General features: G+C 43.3%; 2 protein-coding genes across 2 annotated transcripts; both read right to left on the bottom strand.

Moving 5' to 3' along the window:
• Nucleotides 1–2888: 2888 nt before the first annotated feature.
• On the bottom strand, nucleotides 2889–5887 carry LOC122023439 (beta-fructofuranosidase, insoluble isoenzyme 1-like). Its single transcript, XM_042581547.1, has 4 exons — nucleotides 5833–5887; nucleotides 3339–3580; nucleotides 3166–3259; nucleotides 2889–3074 (listed from the first exon to the last, which is right to left on the bottom strand). Exons 1-4 carry the CDS (start codon nucleotides 5884–5886, stop codon nucleotides 2889–2891), a joined length of 576 nt encoding a protein of 191 aa, XP_042437481.1. The 5' UTR covers nucleotide 5887.
• Nucleotides 5888–7159: 1272 nt separating this feature from the next.
• LOC122023440 (beta-fructofuranosidase, insoluble isoenzyme 3-like) lies at nucleotides 7160–9749 on the bottom strand. The gene is made up of 7 exons (XM_042581548.1): nucleotides 9564–9749; nucleotides 9176–9184; nucleotides 8227–9086; nucleotides 7978–8136; nucleotides 7664–7905; nucleotides 7491–7584; nucleotides 7160–7399 (listed from the first exon to the last, which is right to left on the bottom strand). Exons 1-7 carry the CDS (start codon nucleotides 9745–9747, stop codon nucleotides 7214–7216), a joined length of 1734 nt encoding a protein of 577 aa, XP_042437482.1. The 5' UTR covers nucleotides 9748–9749; the 3' UTR covers nucleotides 7160–7213.
• Between the last annotated feature and the right edge of the window lie 2107 nt (nucleotides 9750–11856).

Here is an 11856-nt window from a genome sequence, read left to right as displayed (position 1 = left end):
GTTGCTGTGAAGATCGCTGAAGAGAAGAATCGAAGCCGTCGAAGATCTTCCGAGAGAACAGCTCGCCAGCAGCTAAATACGACGCCGACGGTCAGATACCAATCGATTGGATTGCTCCCAATCAATTGGGGAGGCTTTGGATTGATCAACAGATCGATCCAGAGCGCCTCTGTGCTCTCGGGAATTACCTGGATCGATCGACCGATCAATCCAGGGCTTATCGCGTGAAGTCGCAGCTCCCAATCGATCGCCCGATCGATTGGGGGCTCTGGATCGATCGGTTGATCGATCCAGAGCTGTTCTGTTCTCGTGATGCTTCTCCCCAATCGATCCACTGATCGATAGGGAGGAGGTTTGTCGCGAGGACTCACCCAATCGATCGGCCGATCGATTGGGCATCTGCCAATCGATCGGCTGATCGATCCAGCTTCTTGTTTTTGCCCAAAAACAAGTCCAAAGCCTCCTAAACCAACATCTGATCAACCATGACCTGTTGGTCCATCATGCCTAGCATCCGGTCACCCTTGATCTGCTAGGACTCGCTCACCAAGTGTCCGGTCAATCCCTTTGACCCACTTGAACTTTTCCTGCTCATGCCAAGTATCCAGTCAATCCCTTTGACCTACCTGGTCTTTCCAACTCGTGCCAAGTATCCAGTCAATTCCTTTAACCTTCTTGGACTTTCCAACACCAGACGTCCGATCAACCTTGATCCATCTAGATTTCCTCGTGCCTGGCTTCACTCACTAGGACTTTCCCAATTGCCTGGCTTCACTCACCAACACTTTCAACTGCCTTTCTTCACTCACTAGGTCGTTCACCTGGCTTCACTCACCAGGATTTTCTTCTTCCTAGCTTCACTCACTAGAACTTTCCCAATTGCCTGGCTTCACTCACCAGGACTTCCAACTACCTAGCTTCACTCACTAGGTCTTTCACCTGGCTTCACTCACCAGGATTTTCTTCTGCCTAGTTTCACTCACTAGGACTTTCACCTGGCTTCACTCATCAGGATTTCCTTCTGTCTAGCTTCACTCACTAGGTCTTTCACCTGGCTTCACTCACTAGGATTTTCCAGTCAAATATCCAGTCAACCTTGACCTACTTGACTTTCCTTCACAATCTTCCCACATGAACAATTGCACCTGCAATCTTCATGTGTTGTCTATATGTATTGTCAAACATCGAAATCCAAACATCAAGACTCGAGCTTGACTCAATTCAAGCTCAGTCAACCAGGTCAGCCTTGACCTAGGAAATATTGCCCCAACATGTACATGTTTGGTCTCAGCCTTGACCTATGCACGATAGCAAAAGGATGAATATTTGGTCTATTAGATAATAGTTAGCTCATCCAAGAAGCTACATGGAACTTGCCAGGTAGGATCATGGCACATGAGGACCTTGTATTTTGTTTGAGCTTTGAAGATTCTGAAGAAGACGGAAGTTCTCTCTTCCATATTGGCTGAAGCTAGAACATGGAGACCAAATGGCCCGGCTCCACCCCTGACGTTTGCTCTCTTCTAGCCACAGAGTGCTTCAGCATTAGTCGTCCATGAAGGATCGAAGGCCTCAGCTTTTTCCAGCCTTGTCACTTCAAAAGTCACCTATACATCCACCTACACCCCAAATTACGACCATTATGTTACTCTGTTTTCGTAAGCAAATTAAGCATGGGAAAAGAGCAGGACCTGAGAGGAATCGATTCCCTGCCCTTCAAAGAAACCACCACTCGGCACCTGCGTGTTCTGGACAACGATGTGCTTGCTTCTCAGAGATTCGAGCTCCTCGATGGTACACACGAACCACCTTAAAAACACTGGAAAATTAAAATATAAATAAATTAATTATGGGGCCATGCTTTTTCGATTTATTTTGGTCCATTGAATGTGTACTCGTATATCTTTGGAAACAGATTGCGTATATTATGGGGCTGGAAAAAAAATATCAAAATATCAAAAAATCATACCGAAAAAATACCGTATATATCAAAATTTTCGGTATAACGAAAAATTTGGTACGGTATCATATCGTACCGAATTTGTCAATAATGGTAACGGTAACGGTAACAATTTAAAATATTTTGGTATACTGAAATACCGAGTAACTATAGATTAAATGATTAATTTAGATTCCCCTAAAGCCTAAAGCCTAAACCAAACCCTAAACGGCTAAATTCTTCCCCAAACCGAATTCAGATTGCTCCAATCTTTTTACGTAGGAATAGCCAGAGTATCTCTTTATGCTATTTGATTGTTCCACTGTATAAATTTTCAGTTATTGCTCAAGCCAATTGCTCCACTACTGTTTAAACTTCATGTTATTTGATTGTATATGATCAAGTGAATCCGTGCTGCCATACGACGTGCTCTCATCTCGAAAACTTAAGTTTTCATATATTTTTTTATTTCTATTCATGGTTGGTGTTTATTGTTCTGAGAAATTTATTTTGTTGTATATATCTTTCTTGGTCTCTTTGAGTTTCTTGAAGGATTTATTTTGTATTGGTGAATTGTGATAACCGCCCTTCATTACAAAAAAATTATTTTTTATATACTATATGTAATATATACATAACTTCAGCATGACGGTATTTTACCGATATCGTACCAACATTTTGGTATACCGAAATGTCGGTACGGTAACGGTATTATTTCTTAGAATACCGATTTTTTTGGTACGGTTTCAGAATTCAATTTTGGATACGGTATACCGTACCAACCCAGGCCTACGTATATATACACACATATCAGATGAATATATCCTGACTTTCATTTATCTGTTACATATGGCAGTGACAGGAGATAATATGCTCAACATTACGAATCAAGTTATCAGCCCGAAATAAACTAAGAAACCTTCGAGAGAACATTACGATGAATGCAGCCTCATGCTCCATTCATGAAGGGCCTCTTCATCTCCCATGCTTTGAGCTTTGATACTTTCACATTGGCTAATCCATTGTTAAACACAAATAGATGAGCATTTCTTCCGATGGCTGTGCTGGGATAAACTCTGGATATAATGCATGTCGTCCCCCCAGCCCCAAAGCTCTCTACCACAGAGTGGTCAATCTGTAATATGGCATTTAACCAGGTTCGAACAGAAAGAAATATACATTATGATATAAGGAAAACCATTGTCCAAAAGATTAATCGAGCATACCAAACTTCTCAGAGATATTTTGCCACTTTCAGGTATATCCACATCGACAAAGCCCGCAAACGTTGGTTTGTACATGTTTGGTCTCAGCGTTGACCTATGCGCGATAGCAAAAGGATGAATATTTGGTCTATTAGATAACAGTTAGCTCATCCAAGAAGCTACATAGAACTTGCCTGGTAGGATCATGGCACATGAGGACCTTGTATTTTGTTTGAGCTTTGAAGATTCTGAAGAAGACGGAAGTTCTCTCTTCCATGTTGGCTGAAGCTAGAACATGGAGACCAAATGGCCCAGCTCCACCCCTGACGTTTGCTCTCTTCTGGCCACAGAGTGCTTCGGCATTAGTCGTCCATGAAGGATCGAAGGCCTCAGCTTTTTCCAGCCCTGTCACTTCAAAAGTCACCTCTACATCCACCTGCACTCCAAATTACGACCATTATGTTACTCTATTTTCGAAAGCTAATTAAGCATGGGAAAAGAGCAGGGCCTGAGAGGAATCGATTCGCTGAACTTCAAAGAAACCACCACTCGGCACCTGCGTGTTCTGGACAAAGGTGTGCTTGCTTCTCAGAGATTCGAGCTCCTCGATGGTACACTTGAACCACCTTAAAAACACTGGAAAATTAAAATATAAATAAATTAGTTATAGTATAGAACCTCATTATAACATTAAATAAATTAATTATAGTAAAGAACAGACACATTTGACACTGGATACCTAAGTGGGGATGTAAAAGACACTAATTTCTCAAAACTAAAGCAAGTTTGCCAACCATGAGCCCTGTCAAAATATCAAGTTGTTCCAATATTTATTGATATCTAAACAAGATCATCACCACATGGGTTCTCACTACCCTCTGATCCACTGTGGTAGTGGACCATGCTTTTTCGATTTATTTTGGTCCATTGAATGTGTACTCGTATATCTTTGGAAATAGAATGCGTATATTATGGGGCTGGAAAAAAATATCGAAATACCGAAAAATCATACCGGAAAAATACCTTATATATCAAAATTTTCGGTATACCGAAAAATTTGGTACGGTATCATATCGTACCGAATTTGTCAGTAATGGTAATGGTAATGGAAACGATTTAAAATATTTCGATAAACCGAAATACCGAGTAACTATAGATTAAATGATTAATTTAGATTCCCTAAAGCCTAAACCAAACCCTAAACGGCTAAATTCTTCCCCAAATCGAATTCAGATTGCTCCAATATTTTTACGTAGGAATAGCCAGAGTATCTCTTTATGTTATTTGATTGTTCCACTGTTTAAATTTTCAGTTATTGCTCAAGCAAATTGCTCTACGACTGTTTAAACTTCATATTATTTGATTGTATATGATCTAGTGAATCCGTGCTGCCATACGACGTGCTCTCGACTCGAAAACTTGAGTTTTCATTTTTTTTTTATTTCTATTCATGGTTGGTGTTTATAGTTCTGAGAAATTTATTTTGTTGTATATATCTTTCTTGGTCTCTTTGAGTTTATTGAAAGATTTATTTTGTATTGGTGAATAGTGATAACCGCCCTTCATTACAAGAAAATGATTTTTTATATATTATATGTAATATTTATATATAACTTCGGCAAGACGGTATTTTACCGATACCGTACCGACATTTCGGTATACTGAAATGTCGGTACGGTAACGGTATTATTTCTTAAAATATCGATTTTTTCGGTACGGTATACGATATTCAATTTTGGGTACGGTATACCGTAACGACCCAGGCCTACGTATATATACACACATATCAGAATAATATATTCTAACTTCATTTATCTGTTACATATGGCAGTGACAGGATATAATATGCTCAACATTACGAATCAAGTTCTCAGTCCGAAATAAACTAAGAAACCTTCGAGAGGACATTACCATGAATGCAACCTCATGCTCCATTCATGAAGGGCCTCTTCATCTCCCATGCTTCGACCTTTGATACTTTCACATTGGCTAATCCATTGTTGAACACAAATAGATGAGCATTTCTTCCGATGGCTGTGCTGGGATAAACTCTGGATGTAATGCATGTCGTCCCCCCAGCCCCAAAGCTCTCCACTACAGAGCGGTCAATCTGCAATATGGCATTTAACCAGGTTAGAACAGAAAGAAATATACATTATGATACAAGGAAAACCATTGTCCAAAAGATTAATCGAGCATACCAAACTCCTCAGAGATATTTTGCCACTTTCAGGTATATCCACATCGACAAAGCCCGCAAGCGTTGGTTTGTACATGTTTGGTCTCAGCGTTGACCTATGCACGATAGCAAAAGGATGAATATTTGGTCTATTAGATAACAGTTAGCTCATCCAAGAAGCTACATGGAACTTGCCTAGTAGGATCATGGCACATGAGGACCTTGTATTTTGTTTGAGCTTTGAAGATTCTGAAGAAGACGGAAGTTCTCTCTTCCATATTGGCTGAAGCTAGAACATGGAGACCAAATGGCCCTGCTCCACCCCGGACGTTTGCTCTCTTCTGGCCACAGAGTGCTTCGGCATTAGTCGACCATGAAGGATCGAAGGCCTCAGCTTTTTCCAGCCCTGTCACTTCAAAAGTCACCTCTACACCCACCTGCACTCCAAATTACGACCATTATGTTACTCTGTTTTCGTAAGCTAATTAAGCATGGGAAAAGAGCAGGACCTGAGAGGAATCGATTCCCTGCACTTCAAAGAAACCACCACTCGGCACCTGCATGTTCTGGACAATGGTGTGCTTGCTTCTCAGAGATTCGAGCTCCTCGATGGTACACACGAACCACCTTAAAAACACTGGAAAATTAAAATATAAATAAATTAGTTATAGTATAGAACCTCATTATAACATTAAATAAATTAATTATAGTAAAGAACAGACACATTTGACAATGGATACTTAAGTGGAGTTGTAAAAGACACTAATTTCTCAAAACTAAAGCAAGTTGGCCAACCATGAGTCTTGTCAAAATATCAAGTTGTTCCAATATTTATTGATATCTCAACAAGATCATCTCCACATGGGTTCTCACTACACTCTGATCCACTGTGGTAGTGGACCATGTTTTTTCGATTTATTTTGGTCCATTGAAAGTGTACTCGTATATCTTTGGAAACAGATTGTGTATATTATAGGGTTGGAAAAAATTATCGAAATATCGAAATACCAAAAAATCATATCGAAAAAATACCATATATATCCAAATTTTCGGTATACCAAAAAATTTGGTATGGTATCATATCGTACCGAATTTTTTAGTAATGGTAACGGTAACGGTAACGATTTAAAATATTTCGGTATACCGAAATACCGAGTAACTATAGATTAAATGATTAATTTAGATTCCCCTAAAGCCTAAACCAAACCTTAAACGACTAAATTCTTCCCCAAACCGAATTCAGATTGCTCCAATCTTTTTACGTTAGAATAGCCAGAGTATCTCTTTATGTTATTTAATTGTTCCACTATTTAAATTTTCTGTTATTGCTCAAGCAAATTGCTCCACGACTGTTTAAACTTCATGTTATTTGATTGTATATGATCTAGTGAATTCGTGCTGCCATACGACGTGCTCTCGACTCGAAAACTTGAGTTTTCATTTTTTTTTTATTTCTATTCATGGTTGGTGTTTATTGTTCTGAGAATTTATTTTGTTGTATATATCTTTCTTGTTCTCTTTGAGTTTCTTGAAGGATTTATTTTGTATTGATGAATAGTGATAACCGCCCTTCATTACAAGAAAATTATTTTTTATATATTATATGTAATATATATATAACTTCGGCATGTCGGTATTTTACCGATACCGTTTCGACATTTCGGTATATCGAAATGTTGGTCCGGTATACGGTATTCAATTTTGGATACGGTATACCGTACCAACCCAGGCCTACGTATATATACATACATATCAGAAAATATATCCTGACTTTCATTTATCTGTTATATATGACAGTGACAGAAGATAATATGCTCAACATTACGAATCAAATTCTCAGTCCGAAATAAATTAAGAAACCTTCGAGAGGACATTACGATGAATGCAGCCTCATGCTCCATTCATGAAGGGCCTCTTCATCTCCCATGCTTTGAGCTTTGATACTTTCACATTGGCTAATCCATTGTTGAACACAAATAGATGAGCGTTTCTTCCGATGGCTGTGCTGGGATAAACTCTGGATGTAATGCATGTCGTCCCCCCAACCCCAAAGCTCTCTACCACAGAGTGGTCAATCTGTAATATGGCATTTAACCAGGTTCGAATAGAAAGAAATATACATTATGATACAAGGAAAACCATTGTCCAAAAGATTAATCGAGCATACCAAACTCCTCAGAGATATTTTGCCACTTTCAGGTATATCGACATCGACAAAGCTCGCAAACGTCGGTTTGTACATATTTGGTCTCAGCGTTGACCTATGCACGATAGCAAAAGGATGAATATTTGGTCTATTAGATAACAGTTAGCTCATCCAAGAAGCTACATGGAACTTGCCTGGTAGGATCATGGCACATGAGGAACTTGTATTTTGTTTGAGCTTTGAAGATTCTGAAGAAGACGGAAGTTCTCTCTTCCATGTTGGCTGAAGCTAGAACATGGAGACCAAATGGCCCGGCTCCACCCCTAACGTTTGCTCTCTTCTGGCCACAGAGTGCTTCGGCATTAGTCGTCCATGAAGGATCGAAGGCCTCAGCTTTTTCCAGCCCTGTCACTTCAAAAGTCACCTCTACATCCACCTGCACTCCAAATTACGATCATTATGTTATTCTGTTTTCGTGTGCTAATTAAGCATGGGAAAAGAGCAGGACCTGAGAGGAATCAATTCCCTGCACTTCCAAGAAACCACCTCTCGGCACCTGCGTGTTTTGGACAACGATGTGCTTGCTTCGTAGAGATTCGAGCTCCTCGATGGGCCATTGCATAAGCTGGCGGCCGTTTCTGGAAAGCCAAATAGTTCTTGGAATAGCCTAAAGATAAAAGGAGAGCAATATTTGAATAATTAAGGAAAAAAGTTCTTAACTTTAAATGAAATGAATCGTATAGGGAATTGAACTGACCTGGATTCCTGCCCATCCCTTGGCCCCGTCGTCGTCCACGGTGTCGGACTCATTGGCCCACCCCCACAAGATCCTCCTGTTCTTCTTCGGGTCGAAGAACGTCTTCGACGCGTAGAAGTTGCCGTAGTCGTACCGCAGCCCGGTGTGGTCGTCCGGCGACGTGCCGTCGGGCACGTACTTGTCCTTGACGTGGTCATACGTCCCGATCGTGTAGTACTCGTACCGCGTCAGGGCCAGGCTCACCTTCAGGATGTGCTTCACGTCGGAGCCTCCGGCCGCCGACGTGTCGAGCCCCCGCTGGCCGCGTAGCGCCACCGGGTAGAAGTCCGGGCACTCCCACATCCCGGTGTCCCTCGCCGCGTGCAGCGAGTGCTTCGCCTTGATCCACCGCACAAAGTCGCGGCTCCGGTAAAGGATCGCCTCCCCCTTCTTGTTCCACTTGCTCCCGACCACCAGCTTCCAGTGGCCGCCGCCGCCGAGCCACGCCGTGGTGGGGTCGCGGAACGCGCTCGCGTCCATTCCCGAACCGGGCGCGATCACCGGGTTGTACTCGGGCTTGACCCACTCGCGGAGGTACGGGTCCGAAAGGTTCTTCGGGTACGCCACGTTCTGGACCTGGCGGTTCTGCGAGTCGATGCCCGTGTACATGATGACGGGGCGGTTGCCCGGCAGGATGGTGGCGGATCCGGACCAGCACCCGTTAATATCGGACGGGATGGTGGGGTAGATTGCCGGTTCGAGCGCCTCCCAGTTGATTAAATCGGTGGAGACCGAGTGGGCCCAGATGATGTGGCCCCAGACCGAACCGTTAGGATTGTACTGGTAGAACAGATGGTAGACCCCATTGTAGTACATCGGGCCTGGGTTTCGTTTACGACAATCGAATTGGACAGAATTGGGAAAAAATAGCAATAATAATAATAATAAGCGAGTTGGTGAGAGTGAATACCATTCGGATCTGCGCACAATTGCGTCCGTAATTTGAACATTCAAGTTCGGTTGCGAACGTGGAGGAGAAGTCAAAACAGCAACCGCGTCAATTATGGGCGTAGAAAATTATTGAAAACAAAAAGTTGTTTTGACGCATTAATTAAAAAAAAATGCGTGCAAGCTGCAGACGGTTATGTAGGTAGCACTATTCGGTTGGTTTCCCGGCGTCGAGGTTGCCCAGCGGGGGTCCACTCCGGAGCACCTTATCCAACGCCAGAAGTACATATCTAACGTGCGCCGTGGATCTTGCCGGCGGGATCCACACCGACCGGGGAACCGTACGAAGCTTCCGCGAACACATAAAAAAGTAAAAAGGGGAGGAGAGGAAGAGGCGCGATGAAACGAACCGTTGATCCAATTTCTCGGCGGCCGGAAGTGGTACCTGGTCCTCAGCTCGCTGCTGACGGTAGCGGCGGGCGGCGCGGACCGAGGTGATTCGTAGACTGCATGCGACGCCTCCATGGCCACCGCCCACCAATGTGCCAGAGCCAAAAGCGCCAGCACCCACCCAGCTCCCCGCCGCGGTCCCATCCCCCGCCGGCCGACCAAACGCCTAGTAAAAAAAATCCAAGTAGAATAAAAAAAAACAAAACGGGGCGGGAGTGAAAAAAAAAAAAGAAGGAAACGAGAGCGCAGATGAAAGCATGGAGATCAGGTATAAATAGTACTTGAAAATAACGCCTGAGACCTGATCGTGCCAGCTAAATCCCGTCTTTAAGAAAAAAAATAAATCCTAATCCTTACACTTTGCTAAAAATAAACAATTAAATTAAGGAGTGGAAGATTATTTGAAGACTTTTAGGAGGCGAGTTTGGGAACAAATGAGTCGTCGCCAGTTAAACTATCCAAATATGGGAGTTGAAATAACTAGTCTTTAATTAAAATAAATCTAAGTTTCTTAATTTATTAAACTTTCCTTTTTCTTTTTATTTTTTTTTCCTTCTCCCCTTCGTCCCCTTATTTTCCTCCCGAGCCCGACCTTCTCTCCCTCATCTTCTCGCGCCGCCGATCCCAGCTCTCCCTCATCCCGATCCTCTCCTCCGCGCAGCGCCAAGCCCTCATCTTCCTCGATCTTCGCCGAAAACCCAAACGCCGATCGCCTCTCGTGTCGCTCGGGTTGTCACGGCCTGATATCGATCGCCGCTGTCGTCTCTCGACCGGAGCAGGCCACGGTTCCTCTGCCCTAGCGCCTGAGACACTCGAGCCACCGTCGGCCGAGCTCCTTCTTCCTTCCCTCGCGAGTTCCCGCAAGCACACCCGCCCGATCTCCTTTTCCCTTCCGAGCCGAGCACCGCTGGCAGCAGCTTTTCCATTGCCATAGTCGACGCCACCACCGCCGTCTTCCTCAGCCCTAGCACCGGTCGAGTTTCCATCTCTGCCCTAGCGCCGACTGTCGCCACTGTTTCCTGCTAACGCCGCTGCCGTCTCTCAACCCTAGCAGTGTCGCTGCCCTAGTGCCCTTTGCCTAGATCAATCCACGGTGAGGTCTCAAGCTTCCCCTATATTTTGTTCTTTTAAGTTGGCTGTCTTCATTGATATTGAAGGGAGTTGTTGGACAGATTTTCAATCGCTAATCCCTTCTTAGCTGTTAAAATCCGAGGTTGGACAGTGATATCGCACTGGTTCGGTGATAACCATGATTTTACTGTATTATTTTGATTCATATATACATGATTTGATGTTGATTTCATAAGTTTAAATCATGGTTACATCATATTTTATGCATTGTATCGATTTTTGGACCTAATTGTAAATTATTTTATTTTTGATATTATTTGATGTTAATATTTGATTCTTATTTTGTAGACATCAAAAGATCGTGGATGTGGATCTATTTGAATCGAAATTGTGCTCGAATCGAAGTTTAAACGAGAAGATCAAGCTGCGGAGCATTATGAACCGTTCATCAAAGATTAGACAGATCTGAACCATCCAGTGAAGATCTGGTCGATCCGACCTAAGGGAGAGTAGATCCAGACCCTAGATCAAAATTAGTACCTCCGGATCGGATTTTGGGTGACTTTTCACCGTTGATCAAGCGCCAAATTAATCACAGCCATCCGTTCAGATCTGGATCAGATTCAAAAGAGAAACTACAGTAGCTTCGTGGCTTCGTCGATCTCCTCCGCTGTTCTTGGCATCGCGCGTTCTTCTTCCGGTGGATTTTGACCCCGATTCCTTCCCCGATCAATCTCTCGAGCTTCAACTTCAGTGCAGAGCTTCACGGCAGCTCATCCCGATCTTCTGGAGCCATCGAAGGGTGTTCCCTCCGGTGGAATTTGGCTCTCCGTATCTCTCTGTTCAGCTCAGATATGAGGTGTTCCTCCACATCTGAGACTCCGATTCCCATCAGAGACTATCAGCGGTAGTCCTCCGGTGTTCCTGAGCTCCATCCGGCAACAAACCATCATCCGCAACTTTATCACAGATCCAGAGCTCAGATTTGCAGATTTTCGGACCATTCTTGGGTTTAGGGTTGTTCAAGCTCGCCGGAGGTGATCCGTCGGCGTTGCTGAGCATTCCTTGAACTGAGACACAGCTGAGATTCTTCATTGAGGTCCGGAGTTGGGTGTTCTCGACTTTGGCCTCTTGTGTGACGGCAAGAGAGTGAAGTTTGTGGAATTGATTGTGAGAATGGAT

Source organism: Zingiber officinale, chromosome 9B (genome assembly GCF_018446385.1).
Source record: "Zingiber officinale cultivar Zhangliang chromosome 9B, Zo_v1.1, whole genome shotgun sequence".
In the NCBI taxonomy this organism is placed as follows: Eukaryota; Viridiplantae; Streptophyta; class Magnoliopsida; order Zingiberales; family Zingiberaceae; genus Zingiber; species Zingiber officinale.
This window is presented reverse-complemented; position numbering and strand designations above follow the sequence as displayed.